The sequence below is a fragment of the Pipra filicauda genome, unplaced genomic scaffold (genome assembly GCF_003945595.2).
Source record: "Pipra filicauda isolate LSUMZ 115617 unplaced genomic scaffold, ASM394559v2 scaffold3_size10097308_pilon, whole genome shotgun sequence".
In the NCBI taxonomy this organism is placed as follows: domain Eukaryota; kingdom Metazoa; phylum Chordata; class Aves; order Passeriformes; family Pipridae; genus Pipra; species Pipra filicauda.
Window position 1 is genome coordinate 1,445,929 of NW_024104532.1, and position 18,070 is coordinate 1,463,998.

At 41.5% G+C, this 18,070-nt stretch overlaps 1 protein-coding gene across 1 annotated transcript in view; it reads right to left on the reverse strand.

Moving 5' to 3' along the window:
* CLINT1 (clathrin interactor 1) overlaps nt 1-14,707 on the reverse strand; it is a 46,531-nt gene extending 31,824 nt beyond the window's left edge. The window contains exon 1 of the mRNA XM_027718555.2: nt 14,588-14,707. Within this exon, the coding sequence (XP_027574356.1) occupies nt 14,588-14,628 (41 nt within the window). The 5' untranslated portion in view covers nt 14,629-14,707. The remainder of the gene's footprint in view (nt 1-14,587) is intronic.
* Nucleotides 14,708-18,070: the final 3,363 nt, after the last annotated feature.

Genomic DNA, 18,070 nt, shown 5'->3' on the forward strand with positions numbered 1-18,070 from the left:
ACCCATTTCTTTATTCCCCATGTTTTATGGGAAGTTTTAATTCCAAGCGCTCACCCTCATCTTCTTGTTACCATCCTCTAATCTTCACCAATTAGCCTCTCTTTCCTTCAAATACACATTTTTGGAGTTTCATTTTTAAAGGCTTAGTATGTGTTGTCATTTTGTTTTGCATACTGAATTCAAAAAACATTCTTTAAAAGGTGACTTACCAGAATAAATGTTACACTCCAGCAAGGAGAATGAATCAAAATATTTCCTTTTAACTTACATAGTAAGAACACAATAGTTTTTCCACTGTTTTTCAGTAATAGTTTTTAGGTCATATTTTTAGTTCAAATTTTAGTTGAAATTAGAGGACAAATACACCTAAGCCATTCTTGTGACAAATCCCATTGAACAACATAAAAACCAATTTCACAAACAAGTGGAAAAAAGTTGCCTTTTAGGCAGCACTTGACATTTTGGTGGGGCAGTTACACCCTAAAACAGCAACTCTGTTTCTGATTCAGACATAAAGGCAACACTGTTACTGCCCTGTGCAAGTTTTCAGTCTCTTTGCCTCATGTGAATTTACATCTGGCACATCGGATTGGAGTCATTGCTTTGCAGCTCCTATTCCTGTGGATTTAATTGCTTTCAAAGTTCAACACGCTATGTTCAAACAATAGTGGCTATATAGTCAAAAAAGAAGTGGAATTATGAAATTTGGGTAACCTTTTGTAACTGCAGAACTGAAGAGGTTTCCATATGTACTCTGTAATCACATGGCTCAGTTTACTGTTGCTCAATCCTCAGACTTATTTGGCTACTCTGCTTCTTATACTTCAGCTTTTTTTTTCTTCTGTAACAGACAAGCCACAACAATTTTAAAAATATTTTTTTTTAGAATTAAATGCATTTGTTTACAGAATTCAGATTGCACTTCATCCTTCAAGAGTCAGCAAGAGCCACATCACATATTTGCCATCACAGGCTTTATCTTTAATTTTTCCATATTTGCTATCCAATCAGGTAACAGGACTTGTGCTGGAAACAAATGTTTAACCAGGGAGGACAAAGAGCAAGTGAAATCTAATAATTAAACGCTTCTCTAGAGTGCTTTTTATATGAATAAAATACCAGCACAAAATGTCAGTCCCAATAAACACTGGTAAACAATTAGAACATAAAACTAAAATTTAAATACATTATTTTAGGAGACTGAAGCACTCCTCCCCATAGCTTACAGCCTCCAATCAACTGTGTTTCTTTGCCCTTTGTTTCATTCATATAACTTAAAGAGTAACTTTCTCTGAAGATAAAAAGCCGGTTTCAGGTGTTCATAATGTGCTGCATAAGCTGTCTTACAAACAAGCATCTAGTGCTACTTCCTTCCTTGTATGTACACAGAATTAAAAGACCACATTCAAGCCCAGAGCTCGAGTATTTTAAATCTTCAACAGATAAAGAGATTCACAAGTACTGCCAGTCACTGAGTTTTCAGGATTAGGGCAAAATATCTTAAGTATTTACAAGAAGAATAAGGTCTTATCCTTCTTTCAAAACAACAAATAAAAGGGGTTAAAGTTTTCAGAGGACAAGGAAGTTGTAGCTACGCTCACCATGAAACAACAGTAAGCTTTGAAGCTGTGAAACTTCAACCCACAGACTTCCTATATTTAACCATAAAATTGTGAGAGTCACCTTAAATGGAGGAGAAAGATAGGGAGGGAAAAAGAAGAAAACAAAAAACCAACCTCGCAGTAAGAATAATACTCTAACAGTAGATATGATACTCCAAACCCTCCAGAATGCACTGTAGTGACCTCTGTACTTAAGATGTATCTCCCACTCCCAGAACAAACCTCAAGTTTTCAGTGTCAGAAGACCTGGCATTAGTGCTTTAGGATGATCCCCAAAATGTACCACTCCTTTGATAAGCCTCACTCACCTCTGAAGCTTCTGGAATTCTGTGCTCTTTGTAACTGTTCACTCACTATTCATGTGAAATATGTTCACCAAAAAACGTCAAACCACGGTTTTTTAACATCATGAAGAATTTGTAACAGTTCTAAGTAGTGCATCAACTGCTCAAGGAAAGCTCCTGATGCTACATATGCTTCAGGTGTATTAACCAAATAGTTACAGGTAAGGGATTTTACTTGGAAAAGCTGGAACACTGCCTGGCAGTCAGTGCACCTCGGACAGCACAGACCTACTCAGTGCTACTAATCACACTGAATTCAAAATAATCCAAACTTTACATACTCAAAGAACTGTTTCAATTACTTGTCAACTGGCAGAGTATTTGGTGAGGACAGAAGAATGCACATGCAGTAACATGGAGTTTTATATTGCCAAAACCACATAAACACTCCCCCCAACATTAGGAGGCTATGCTTAACAATCCTCATGGTTCCAGCTATCCCTTCCTTGCAAGCTGAGTACCATTAAAACATTGCCCTAATTCCAAATTTATTACAAATTAAGCATTACTCTAAACATGCTTGCTGTTCCACCAGGGAGGGCTGATTAAAGTTTAAACAATGCAGGTACTGAAGCTTTTAACACACAAACTGATCATTCTCTGTTACCATATAATCACTTTGGCACTGTGACATCCCATGTACCCCTGTACTTTGCAATATCAATCCTCTTCTGCAATCATTTTGAGGAATAAACCTAAGCACAGACAACTCCTCTAAGCCAGCAGTGAACACCTGTTACAAGCTCTTCTCTGATCAGATTCACGGGCAGAGTACAGGTAAGGTTAACAGATTTGTCTGGAGTCCCGCTCAGTGTCACCCTTGTTGTCTCCAGCCTGTTCGAGGGCTCCAATTTCTACCAGCTCCTCTCCCTGTCCCTTTAGGCTCAAGGCAACCAGAGTCAGGGCAGCAGCATCCCAACCCTACAGAAATTATACACGTTAAACTTGGTTTTGTTTAGAAAAACACAAGTTGCTCTCTCTTCCCAACATCCAGACTGCCTTTGAAGGGCTTTCATCTTCCTCCTGCCTTTAACTCCAGAGCTATGACTCTGTACAGCTTCACACTTCATCTGTGTAGTAGCAAAGTATTACCACCATATTACCTAAGAAAGCCTGAGACACGTATATCATCAACAGAAGTATGGTCCAAGTAGCAGGTGAAGCAACTAAACGAGAAAACCTTCAGCTGCACTTTTAATATGGCCTTGTGCCCTGGAAAATGTCCTAAGGCTGAGGCAGAAGCTGTACTGCACTTCTCAGAGTAGGAGAAAGGAAGAGGAAACAACAGTTTAGACAATGTTATCAAATTGCAGGTTCACAACCCATTATTTTCCTTCATTTATTCAAGTGTCTTGCAGTGGAATTGCTCAGCAGGATGTATTCAGGAGGACTGAGAAACACTTGAGGCCACTATCTTCATCTTGGCTTTTATAAAGTAAACCACATTATCATCTAACTATCTTATTTTCTAAACTACAAGGTGCTGATGCAATGTGCATCTAACCTCCATGGGACACAAAGTCACCCACTGCCATCACATTTCCTGCCCACATCACCTCTCTGCCATCCCCATGGGGCGGGAGGACATCAAGCAATAGAGTCCTCTTGCTGATCTTGCTCTGCCCTCACACCTTTAGTCCTGAATTGCCAGTTCCTACAAATGGCACAATTATTTACTTTACAGCTTATTATACTGCAGCCAGGAAATAAACAAAGAACCCTGTTTAACAAAAAAATACTCTAATATTTTCCTACTTCAGATCATTCATCCGTTAATAAGCCTGAATTACCATGGTTTTTTCCTGCTACAAGTCTATCCAAGAATAAAAAGTAGTCACCATAATCCTAAATAGCTTAGTACCTATTGTCTTTAGTCATTCAATTTTCTATGAAGGCAGGTGACAACCTAGAAATACCTCTGCTGCTGTATAAAAACTGGACAAAGTAACTTTGGTTTACAGTTGATGACAGTGTCTTTCCACAGCTATTCACAGCAGAGTATCCAAAAATGGGCACAAGCAGTGAGAACACACCATTCAGAATAAGAATTACAAGAGCAATGTTATATTAACGTTATTTTCATTAAACTTTTCAAGTTGGTAGCTCACATCATAGAAAAAGTGTAGCTTGACAAACTAAAACCCCTGAGGTTCGTGAACATGCATTTTGACTCAAAGCAAGTGTTCTGTTGTGAAATGAGTCTGGCAAATAACGTACAAATTAACTTTCCAAATACCAAGCCATGTTTATTTGTGGAGGATAATGATGTTTCCTCTCCTTTCATAGGTATCATTTGTAAAACTGGTTCCTCCAGGAGCTCAAGTGACTCTTATGTCCTAAAAAGGTAACAAGAGCCGTTTCATTTGCCTTGGAGCCCGTTTCCAGTTCCTGTCCACACACAGATGATAAATTTCCAATGACACCGTGTATTTGCAACAAACCAATTTCACTACAGTTCAATACAGGCACTATTTATTTATTTACTCACTAATGGTAAGATTACTGGATTTTTCTGAGCTAATGTCTGCAGCTACATGAGTTACAGTTACCGTTTAATTAACAAAAACACGATGCTGGCAGTTTAAAGCTGAGAGACTCCACTTGCCAATTAGGAGTCTATTAGCATTAAGTTTTCAAGCTGTCTCAAGAAATGCAATCATCTGTTTGATAGCAAGGAGAGATAAGACACTCTGATAGAAGTTAACTCATTTAGACAATAAATATCTTTGAATGGAGGGCTTCCCCCCCCCCACAATCATACAAACAGTTTAAATAATTAAATAATTGTCAAAACAACAAATAATTAAAGACGACAGCAATCATTAAGACATCAGCTCTATTTGCAGACCTAAGTTACCCAGACTGTAATTTATTTTTCAGAAGATGCATCCGCCCACTGCAACTCCAATAAAATTATCCAAAGTTATCAAAAGCCTTTTTCTTCTCTTTACATTCAAAATGGTCTTAGAGAAACCTTGAACTGAGTAGTCTCATAGAACACAAAACACACCCCTCCCAAGAATCACACAGGGAGGTATTTGTTTACTAAAGTAATGTCTTGAGAGGAAACACTGAGCAGTCTGTAACCTACATTAGGGTGATTCTAAACAGCTTGACAGGATGGAGAGAGTAACCACCGAGGAAAACATTATTGCTCTGACTCAGAATGGAGTAGAGAAAAAAACTACTCCCTAACTCCCAAAAGGTCTCATTATTATTAAAAGAGATTAAAAAAAAATGCAGGTCAGTCCCATTAAACATGTTGAATATACACTAATATTTCTAATTGTATCCCCAATGAACCAGTTAATATCTACTAAGCATGCAGTCAATATTTAACTGGTCAAGATAACACTATTTGGATGAGAGGAGGGAAAAGTACAACAGTTTTGTAGTGGTTTCCTTAAAACACATAAATAGACACTGACAATGTAAGTGCTGTCACAGAAGTTTTATTTTTAGTGGCAAACCAAACACCTCCAAAAAGATTTGATCTATTTAAAATAACAGCATACATAGAATACCAGTCTCACCACTCTGGACTAATCACAATATACACCACCAACATTTCTAATATAATAATATGCAGTTTCAAATTGAATTGAAAGCTTCTCAGATGAAGATCTGTAGGATCAATTCCAGCCTGAGTCACTCAAAGTAGCGCCATACAAGACAAAATTTTATTTCAATCCACATAATTTCTCCGAAGTTTGGGACCCAAGCGTGGAACCAAAACACTGATGCTTACCCTCCCCATTACAACACTGAGACAAACACAGAAAGCTTAGCTGAGGAGCTTCAAGCAGTGATATATAAGATAGAAAAGCAACCTAAAAAAATTTAAACTTGCAGCTAACAAACCACTAACAGTGCAGTTTCAAATAAGAATAGATAAAAATGTATTTTCATCTAAAAAGTTTCCCACAGCTCATCTTCCTGTCCTTTCCCAATCAGCACAAGTGTTTGTGGTGCCATCAGCAGCTGCTTATGCAGCACCTACCAGATCAGTTCTGAACCCTAAAACCTTGGGGTTTTTCACATATATCAGCAAGAGAGCACAAGCAAATACTGAACCACACAACAGCAGCATAAGGAAGGCAAAGACAGTGAATGACCAGGTATAAGAGTGGGACATCCTCTTTTAATGGAAGAATAATAATAGAATTCTTTAACCTGCTTGTGAAACCACGTGCTAAGGGTGTACTTCAAGCACTGAACTTGTACTTTGCCCCCAGCCACTTATTCCTATCCAAATACCATTCCATCCCTTATGCCAGAACAAATATTTGTGTGACCATGGAGTTAACTATACCAGGGAACCGATCCAGTGGAGAACTAAATTGGCAAAAACAACTGGTTAGTCAGAGATTCTCTCATCAAGCAGAAAGTCTGCTGGTGCCAACAAAAGGGAGAGAAGTGTGCAGTCTGTGGCAGACAGGAGGCTGTGAAACCTCTTTTACCATCAGCCTACGCTTACACTGACTGTGAAACTACAAACCAAGATTTCATGGCTTAGGTTATGTTTTCAATTTGTGATTGTGCTGATGGAGTTACAGACTTCATGGCAACTACAACGGGAGACTCAACCCTGTGTTCCCATGTCCTCCACTTATGCTAGAGCATTACAGGTCCTTCTCCTCTCCCCTCCCATCCCAACACTGCTTCCTCAGATGGGCAACACAAATATTTAGCTGTATGGCAAAAAAAGTCTAAGGAACTAATCTAGCCCCAAACCAGATAACCTACAAAGTCCTTTGGGCAGAGAAACAACTCCCCATTGGATCTGTGCCCCTGTCAGGTTCACTGCACAGCAACCCAAATCACCATCAGAGCACGCAGTGGCAATGTGGAAGTTGAAGGTTTTTATCAAAGCACATGCCAACGAACTATTTGAAACATGCTTGAAGCAACAGGTCACGTTCTGCATGTTGGAGATGAGTTTAAATGGGACTTCATGTACTATGACTTGGGACAAGCTGTATCCCAAACTTGAGAATAAACCAATGACAGAAATTCCAAAAGTTCCAGAATGAAGCACACCATTCATTTTTGTGTTCTTAACCTACCATCATTTAGGTTCCACTCACTCTTCAATGTCTAGTCTGTTTTTCTAAATACTTTTTATTTTCACATAAATACAGAAATTCATTTAATACATGAAATGAACAGAGACAAACACGAGAAAGCAGAATCAGACTGGAATTTCAAGATTTTATTTTAGGACAACTGCAGTGCTTACACAGCTGCACCCTAAAACAGCAAAGCCTGAGGAGAGAAAGCAGTAGTGTGTTCCACATTTGCACAAGGTTTGCAAGTAATTATACTTGTATATGAAATAATTAAACAAATCAGCTAATATTTCGTAACACACTAGCTGTCAACACAGCCAAGAGGAATTAGCACAGAACTGAGCTAAGCACCTTGATCCTTCTGACCACACCTGCAGTGATGTAGGTAAGGTTCTTATCTTTGACCAGCTTCATGCACTTCCCAAGCAGAAGCCCAGTCTTATTTCTGGCAGAGCAATGCCAAGCTATGATTTAGAAACACTTGAAGGACACAGAAGTTGTCACACATACACACATCATGTAGGTTCCCTGGAAATACATAAAGCCAACACCTTAGCCAGTCTTACGCAATGTAATACAAACTATTGTCAGCTTCCACGGGGTGTGAAATGGCAATAACACATTTGAAAGAGCACTAACAAAAGCACCACTTGGAGTGTGTTGATGAACCCTGTGTGCTTGGCCACAACTGCCTCATGCCAACCCTTAATATACACCATAGCTTGTAATATTTGCCTACCTTTGATTACTCCACCAGATGAATATTCAAACGAGAACGACACATCTATGTAATAACAGAGCATAATACTTTCAAAGATGCTTATCACCCATACTAAATTACATGGCCCAAGGACTATAAGCCCTTTTATTATTTATTAACTTATAAGCTTTCTGGCAGTTTTTTTAAGGGAAGGAGGAAAGTCCTAATTCATAAGTGCTGCTACAAGTGCTTGGCAGACCCAGCCATGCAGGGCTGCAGAGCCAAATGCCATGTTCAAATGCAGTCTTCCTCTGTATTGTCAAGACTTTTTCTTCTCTCACTCTCTGGTAACCAGGGAGAGGACAAGTCCTTGGAGGGCTGAAGATAATAATCATCACCTTGCTTGTAATAATAACACAAAATGCTGTTCTTAAAGCAGTTATCAGCGGGACATCTCTTAAGTAGCAATGGGAGGGTAACTCATGCAGTGAGGGTTAACTGTCCCTTACATAAAACAGTGGATGTGTTCATTGCTCTGAAGATCTTGCTTATGCAAACCAAGACAAATCTTAAATATAAAGAAAACTAAATGATCCTGGAAGTCAAGTAAAGGAGTTTACAGGAAGGTCAGACAGCAATGGACAAGTGTTGGACAGTTATCTACCCCTTTGCTGGACACACCATATGATGGATCATTTACCATAATACCTGCTATTACTAAACCAGCAAACAGCATTTCATTAAAGAGCTTAATAGTCTGGGTGGACAAATCCATGAACCACAAGAAAATGGCCTGTAAACAAGAACAATTCCAGGCATATTAAAAAAAGAAAGCAGTTAGACTAAAAGACTTAAAACCTCCAGCTGAGTATACATCAGATCCTGTTTATGTGCTGGTCAAACACGAGGATACTACAGGCAATGAGCAACCAAAAGTTGACTGTAAGAGTTGACTGTAAGGCATGTAATTGTAGGGTAAATAACTGGTATACATCTCCCACATTAATAAGTATCTTGCAGACATAGTATGAGGTAGCACACAATGACATGAGACTGGAAGTCAGAGAATCCAGAGTTTTAACTGTTATCAGCTCAATGTGATTTAGTTTACTTGACACAATTATCTTATTAGTTTTCCTCATCCGTGAAGTGGGAGTGAAGTGCAAGGTCTAATTTAGATGCTTTAGGCTACAACAGCGAGAAATTGCAGTCAAAGCAGTAATTCACTCTATTTTACCAATAATTTACCCTTCTCTCTACAGATTGTACAATTAGAAGCACTAAAGAAAACACGCTGTTTATTCACTACAAGAACTTCTCCCCTACCTAGCTGTATGAGAGCTGATGATAACAGCTCCTTTAATCCTTCCTTTTCCACAAACAGTAAAAATCCTTTCTCCTTGCATAGATGTAGCATCAGAATAAATAACAGAGGACCCAAGTGCCTACTCGGCAAATAAATTCTGAAGTGTTATAACTGCTTCCAGCGTTTATTAACCATATAAGTATTCAATCAGTTCTAAACAAGACTATTTGCTCTCCATTTAAAAACAGATTAAAATATTACATACTGGGGCAATTCATCAAGCTTGCAAAGTGTGTGAAAACAGCTCTGTAATGCTTCAACTCCCACTCTACAACACGAGGGAGTGCAAATACATTCCTGCTGGGTCACTAGAAAGGTGTGGCTAAGAGCAGTACAAGCAAAGCTCGGGCTCAGTTAGGTGGACAAAACTGAACTGGGAGGGGCATGGAATAAACAGGAAGATGGCAGCTGTCACACTCCTAATACCGGCAAGAAATTCACAGGCTCCCTCCTTTTCTTTTTAAGTACACATCCAAGAAGTTCAAAAACTCAGTGACAACTACCTTAACTAACACAAATTAACATCTGGGTGATACTGTCCTTACTACTCACAGGCCTGTCACCTTCACCAAATCTTTAATTAGATTGTTTCTGACCCTTTGATATGTGGAAGGTGCTTAAAAGGAGCTCTCTCACATCATGCATGTAGAAGATCACAAAAGAATGGCAATGGTATTTTAAAGAAAGTGGGCAAGAAGTCTTATTACACTGACACAGGCAGCAATCTGACCTCAATGAGTCCAAAGGTCTTCATCCTGCTAACTGCATGTCCTACGTGTCTGTGACAGAAACTAGTCAGCAAAAATGTTAAGTTACTATCACATCTTATATTAAGAGAGGAATTATTGCTATGAGGAGTCCAACCAGCCTTGCTAACTACACAACACACACAAACGCTGTCCTCTGCTTTGAGCAGAGTCACCTCATGCAGGTTAACATGCAGGAACACCTCAGTGAAATATCAGCAGATTCTGCTTCAAAAAGAGAGAATTCAACAGAACTAGAGAGATGATGGCCTGGCTTTTGAACTTGGTCACAAGGCCAAGCTAATACCTTCCTGTTTCTGCCAAGCTAGAAACTGTTTTAACGGAGTTTCTTAATATACCTTGATTTCTTTTGAAAAAGCCATGGGGTTTTCTTTGTAGAACTCCCCTAAAAGTTTCACAGGGAACACAAAGCACAATATATACTTGTCTGAACAGATTTAAAAATGAAGTTACCAAGTTGCATAATATTCTAGATTTCCACAGCCACGACTCCCAAACTATCTCAGCGACTAAAATAACTTTTGCCAGTTCTGTTATCACACAGTAGGGAGATACTTGTTTAGGGTCTTTGGTGGTTTGATTATCAATGTACACCTACACCAATAAAAATATGATATTTCTTGTATAAGCTGCTTCCATACAGCCAACCTGCAGATCCTTAGTCTCATGCAGCTCACAAGCAGTTCTAATCAACACTTGGCCTCAAGTTTCATCACAACTACAGGGCTGTTGTCAGAGCAGGCACCGGGTAACCTGAACCCTCTGCCATGGGAGCCACAGAATATCAGGACTACTGTCACCAGATCATCCAGAGACCAAGCTGCAAAGCCCATCGTGCAGCAGAGCAGTGGGAGAGCTGGAGACCAGAACACTTCCCACCTGCCAAATGTTCCTGGAGCTCACACTCCCACCAGCCAGCTCCAGTGTGCACTGTGTGCCTCTGTGCTGTGTCACGGTAACGCGTCTGCAGCTCAGCAGGGCACAAGAACTGTCCTGTAATGCTGAGGCGACACATTTACACTGCAGCCCCAACCCGAGTCTGTGACAAAACACAATCGAAAGAGAAATCTATTGCACTGCCTCAGGAGTGACTCAGAGCTGACACCTGACTCACCAACTTTGCACCAAGCACCACCCTGGACCTGAGCCATCAGAAACCTCTGTCATTTATACCCAGTTTACTGTTCCAGAGCCAACAAGCTCAGCACAGAGGGCTGCATTTATTTTCCAATTGTTTTGTTTACTTTCCAATTCAGTTTTGAATTACTGGGGAGAAAGAACTCCTACAAGTGAACATCAAAAAAAAAAAAAGTGAAAAGCTGCCTTCTGAAGTCTATTTATTCCCATAATAACATGAAATAGAATTTACTCCAGAAGAAATAAGAAAATGTAGACCTGCACCTTCTAAACTACAAGCTAACCAGAAATTCAATATAATTCCACACATTTGAAGAACTGTTGAACACACTGCAGTACCCAGGAAGAAACTGGAGGGTGGAAGAAGCTTTAGGTGTATTTAGCAACCATAAAAATAAACCTTATGGCAAGCAAGTGTTACTAAGAACAGACAGGTTTTATTAGTTATTTGATTTAAACTGCAAACTTATACACAACGCCCAATCAGAAACAAGATGTTGCTGTTCAATCAAAACTAATCAAGTCACTTTAAATTTAAGGTGGGAGAGCTGTACCAGCATCTAAAAAGAATGAAGTTAACAAAAGGGAAAACAAGACACACAACAAAAGTAACTCGTCATATCTTGGAACAGTAAATCTAATTCTCTACACAGTCTTCCTCCTAAATTTCATATACAATAGGACTACCACTCAGTATCCAAAATAACTGTTGCATGCACAACAGGATGCAGATACATACTTTGGAGTTACTACCATAAAAATAAGAGGTGATTCTCGTGTGAAGAGAACTACAAAGCAAATTGACCTCATGAACTCGACTGCTAAATTTCAATTACACTGAAGAAACATAAAAACAAAATACTTCAATTATAGTAAATATAAATCTGAATTTTTCCTGTGCATTTTGCTGTTGTTAACTTACTTTTAGGTTCTAAGACTATGATGAATTTGAATAGGTTACCATTTTTACTTGGGTTTTTATGTACCATTGCTTACTAAACTTTCACACACCAAAAAATGTGAAAATTAATAGAAGTCCTCCACATTGAAATATCTCTGACCTAACCAAGCTCTCAGCCACCTGAAGTACAAATAAGGATAAAAAAACCCCAGATGAGTAAGTTGAAATTCTAAGATAAGTATCAGCTGAATATGGAGCCAGGATGCAGAGCTCACAACCATTACAAACATACCAAAGTTGAAACTAGAAAAATTTCAAGCTATTTGCACATTTTCAAAATCCTCATATAATTATATTCCTTTTTTAAGGAAAGAAAGGCAGTTTCTTGTTGAAGTTCAGTATGTTGCTGCCACAGCATCAGCTGTTATTTATGAGGCAGATTATATCACTTAGCCTCCTCTGCAGAGAATTTTGTAAGTCATGGCCTTAAAACAGAAGACATTACGACAAATCTGCACCACACACAATGGGACTATTGATCTTGATGTCTCTAAATACTATTTACTCTGCAGGCTCCACTTTCCTCCTGCCCCCCCTTCCTTTTTTTTTTAATAAACAATCTGCTTATTATTTGGATAATGTTATTCCCACAAACTGAAGTCTATTAAAAAAATATTTTTTATTATTTAAAATGTTCACTTTTTGCACCTGTTTTGGAAATGGAATGTGTTTTCCAAACCAGGTTTTCATGTACTGTTTGACTTAAAAAATTATGAAATATCCTTAAAAGTAAACATTTTAAAGACAGTGACACTGTTATAATGCTACATGATCATTAAACCTACACACAAAAAAGTACACAAGCAAAACTTAGGAAAACCTGATTTCCCTGAAGGTGTCCTTTTAGGTCCTGGAACTCAAGACAGGCCTATTTGGGATTTACTATTAAATACCTCATTTGTCACATTGTTAAAGCTACTTTAGCAAGGGCTGACTTTGCATGCAAGAAGCTGTAAAAAGTAAACAACCTCTTCAGGACAAGTCTTATTTGCAGTAGGTTTTAAATGTCATCCAATTCTTGGCCTAGAAAAGTCTCAGTCTGGTATTCAGTACCATAAGCAAAACAGATGATTATCATGAATAAGCTGCCATTTCTCTCCAGTTTTCCATCTTTAAACCCATACATCAAGCAGACCAGTTTAAGTTTGTTTGGAGAAACAAAAATCGAAAGATGTTTAAAACAGAACCTCAGTTTTGAAGGACTTTTGACTTCTAAATCCAGGTACAACTGTCAGGTAATATAATTTGGTATATGCTAATCTAGAGACCTCCAGGCAGTTATTCCTCTAAGCACTCCACAATTCATAGAATGGTTTGGACTGGGAGAGACCTTTAAAGATCCTCTAGGCCAACCCCCTGCCACGAGCAGGGACATCTTCAGCTAGATCACAGAATAATGGAATGGCTGGGGTTGGAAGGGACCTCTGGAGATCATCCCGTCCAACCCCCTGTTCAACCAGGTTCACCTGGAGCAGGTTGCACAGGATCACATCCAGGTAAGTTTTGAATATCTCCAGGAAAGGAGATTCCACAACCTCTCTGGGCAGCCTGTTCCAATACCATGTCACCCTGAAAGTAAAGAAGCTTTTCCTCATATTCAGACACAACTTCCTGTTTCAGTATGTTTCTGTTGCCCCTGGTCCTGTCACTGGGCACCACCGAAAAGACTGATGGAAAAGTGCTCCAACTGTGCCCCTAAAGAGTTCTTATTTAAAGACACAAACCAATCTTTGTTAAGATCTCCACCGTGTCAAATTTTTCTCCTGCCAAGAAGGAAGGAGTGGTTGACACACGTAACAACGTCATGTTCTCAAGCTGCAAACGCAGTGATCACGACAACCAAGACCACAGCCAAGTTCTCAGCGTGAGGATGTTCTAGTCAAGGAAATAAACTTGCAAATATCTGAGCTATTTAAATATTTAAGGGGTGGGAACGAGCATTTCACTCCTCTACTATGCCCCACCTCTGAAAGGCCCGGGGTAGCAAGTCAATGGCAATCGCAGCAGGGAACCTGTCCGTAGGGAGCAGGGATACACTTGGGAGAGCATGTGGTGACTTTGGGAGCACTCTGAAAACGTACAGGTGGTTCTTTACTCCCCTCCTTCTCTGAGTGACTTCTCTGTTTGCTCCTAAGGGGCCTAAGGGCCACGTTGGGAGCAAATCCAGCAGAGACAGATTCCAAGGGGTCACATACCAAAACATGCACAGACCCCACGGAGCCCTGAGAGAGGAGGAGGAACCCAAAGCAGAAGCGCTGCTCGCCAAGAGCTGGAGGGTCCCAGATACGCCCGAGTGGGGCGGGAAAGCAGCCAGCCATAATGGAAAGGCCACAGAGCACCTGAAAAGTAGCCCCTACCCGCCTGCAGCCCCGGAGGAGCCACACAGCCGCGCCAGGAGGACGCGCAGGGACCACCCCGGGCAGCCACCGGGGGACAGGGACGGCGGCGGACAGGGGCAGCGGGGCCGGGGTCAGCCGGGCACGGGGCGGGGGGGCGAGGCCGCCACCTCAGCAGGGGAGGGGCCGCGGCCATGTTGGGGGGGGCGGGGGGAGCGCGGGCACGGCTGAGGGGCCACGGCCGAGCCGCCCCCGGGCCCCCCGCCCGCGCGCCGCCATACTCACGCCTTGTCCACCAGCTCCCGCACTTTCCACATGTTCAGCATGGCGCCGACCGCCCGGAGACCCGCCCGGCCCCGCTCCCTCCGCCGCCGGCCCCAGGAGGCCCCGCTCGCCGCGCTCCGGCCGCCGCCGCCTCCGCCGAGCCAGGGACGCGGCGCCGCTCCCGGAAATGAAGGGTCCGGCTGCCGCGCGGGATGCTGGGAGTTGTAGTCCCGGGGAAGCCGCGCCAGGCGCGGGGCCTGTGGGGAGCCGCGGGGGCTGCCGGGACTGGTAGTTCGCGGCCTCGCGCGCGGGGCCTGCCGGGAGCGGGAGGGCGGGGGCGTGTCCTCAGGGCGCGGTGGGACGGGATGGGGTGGGATGGGATGGGATGGGATGGGATGGGGGCGGAGTGGGATTGAATGGGGTGGGAGGGGAGGGGAGGAGACAGGGTGGGGTGGGCGGGAATGGGATGGGATTGGTTGGGGTGGGGCTCGCCCGGCTCCTAAGGGCTCTGCGGGCACTGTCACACGGTGATGGCACCGGGGCGCCGTGCCCGTCTGAGCGGCGGGTACAGCCCGGCTCAGACCCGCCCTCACACCCCTGTAAAAGCCAGCTTTGACCCACCGCCCGGCGAGGCACGGGAGGGAAAAGCGTCTATGAAATAGGTGGTTAAAGTCAAAGCACTGGTGTAAAACACATGTCGGGCCAGAATGTGGTTTTATACCCTGTTTTTAGTGCGAGGGACTCGTCAAGAGCAGCGTTCTGTCTCTATGGCTGCCCGTTTGCTGGTCACTGTGTAAGGGCTGGAGTGAATTTCCAGCGGACTTCCCGAATTCCTCCTGCATCCAAGACCCAGATTTCTGCAGCAGGGGCACACAGGAAAGGAGGTGGAAGGGATGCAGCTTGATGGCTGCCCCACAGTCCGCTGGAGCATAGCACATGCAGGAACTTGTCTGCACTTCTTCAGAAAGACCAGGTTGATTGACAAAAACCAAGGAACAATCACATACATTAAAGCTGCCTCAGGAGAATATTGCCTATTTTAACATAACTTGCCAACAGGCATTGCAAGACCGTCTTCAAATATTGCTCATGCAGGGTATTGGGCAATCACAGAAATCACAGCTCCCTGGCTATAAGCAGTGAATTGAAAACAGTAAAGTCATTAACGTGATTTTAGAATCAGGATTGACGAGAGTGTCATTATATACATTTACTTTTGTTTTCTAGCAACTTGTATTTGATATAAGTTTTGAATGACCAGTCACGATAGGGAGTGGAAGAGAAGTGGAAGTCTGTTGGCTATGTCTTTGTACATGACAGGACATGAACAGAGTGCCCAGGTATTGTAGTTAACCTGTATAATCATGGAATAGAATAATGTAGAATCATGGAATAGAATCATGGAATAAAATCACAGAATGGTTTGGGTTGCAAGGGACTTTAAAGATCATCTTGTTCCAACCCCCTGCCATGGTTCTGGAGTATTCATCCTAAAGCTTCCTGTTTAGGAGCACTTTTGTTTTAAGAATTTAACTGATTGCTTTTTGAGTCCTTACACAATAGCTCATGGCAATGAATTCAGTGTTATAACTGTCACATGACAAAATAGTTCCTTTTCTGTATTTTAAATTGTCTGCTTAATAGCATTGCTAGTTCAAGTATTATGAGAATTAGGACATAACAATTCCCTAGTGCTCCTCTCCCTGTCAGTCGCAAATTTAGGAATCTGTAGATTTCTCACTGCACTGTTTTCTTCACTGCCTAAGACTTGAAATATACTTAATTTCTGTATGTTCTGAAACTGTGCTTCGCTTTTCCAATTCTGCTGTATCAAATCTGAAAGTGAAGGGGAGGAGCTGACCCTGCAGGATTGAAGACACTGACCAGCCTAGCGATAGCTTATGAGTTTTTTCTCAGTTCCTTTTATGAGTTCTTAACAGCCTTTTTGAATGCTGAAGAACACTGAGGTGATATTTTAATCTGCAGCACAGCGCCCATGGTGACTTTTTGTGGTTTGTGTGTAACTGAACTCAGCACCAGTTTTGCTGCCCCAATATATCCATGTACCATTCCATTATGGACTGGGAGAAGGGACATCCCTAATTTCATATTGTAACACCTGGCAAAGCAAGCTGGGTGAGGACTCCTGCCATTTAATATCTGACCTTCTTTCTTTTCTATGAAAAAATTGAGGACGTTGATCTTCAGGAGTAGAAGATGATGTTTATAGTGTCTGTTTAATGAAGAACTAATTTAGAGTATAATAAACACACTTTTCTGATTGGCTAGAAATGTTGTTATTTTAATGTTTGGCTTCAGTCCATATTGGATCAAAATCAAATTTCTAAATACATTTCTGATGAACTGCAAGTTCCCCAGATTCTGCTGTGGTGCAGTGGAATTGATGTTCTCCTTAGTGCTGGTTTCCTTGAGCACCTGCAGAGTTCTGGGTGCTGGACCAGACCTGCCAACTCCTGATGGGCTGCCAGAGGCAGTTTCCAGGGTCCAGGCTCAACCACACCTCAAGGTGCACATACCCCCAAAGACAAACACACCCATTCCTCACTATTTTCCTGTCAGGGATGACATTTGAACTGAAACAGTTAGGGGTCGATAAGGCACCAGGACTTGGTTTATTTGTTTGGTTTTTGGGAATTGTTGTTTCCATGTGAAAAAAAAAAATTCTGACCCACTGTAATTGCACACTTCAGTAAAAAAAGAGAATAGTACAGAGTATTTTGGGTCCAGGCATAGAAGAATTACAGTGTAGGCAGAAGAAAGGAAGACTGAAGCTGGAATTTAAAAGCAGTTCAGAGGAAGGTGGGTATCTTTCAAGCATTGCTCGCTGTGTCTGGATGCAGTAATGGGGCAAGGAGAGATGACTGGCATTTATTGTCAATTTTAAGGTATAGTAAAAAGCAGGTCTTTATGTGACATTGAATGCAACATGACTGACAGTAATTTTACCATCCCCATTCTGTCAGCTACTGATAAAGTGCATGAGCATATGTATAATTTCTGAATGATGTGAAGACACTTTCTGGTTCATAAGTAATTCCTTTAAAAAAAAGAGATCTGATCAGTGTAGGGAGAGGGTAATGCAGTTTCAAAGCAATGCAATATTCAGCATAACAGGTAGTAGTTGTAACATATATCATGTAGAGGAACTGTACTTTATTATAATTTGAGCCATCAATTACAGGAGAAGCAGTTAGAGAAATTGAACTAATTTGAACACTGCAATAGAGTTTGCACCTGGCTATTCCAGACGTTAATATGGGCCATTTGGTGCACAAAAAGTCTTGCACATTCCAAATGCCTGGAGAGCAATATTGTTGTTAATATCAACCATATTAACACACAGTAGAGACATATCCAAGTCAGTGATTAATTTAAAATTAAAATGCAGGGGGGGAGAGAGGAATGTCAAGGAAAATCACATTGTGGCAGGGGAGGGAGGCAATGGCGCAGACTGAGAAAAACTTTTCATTTAAAGCAGTGTTT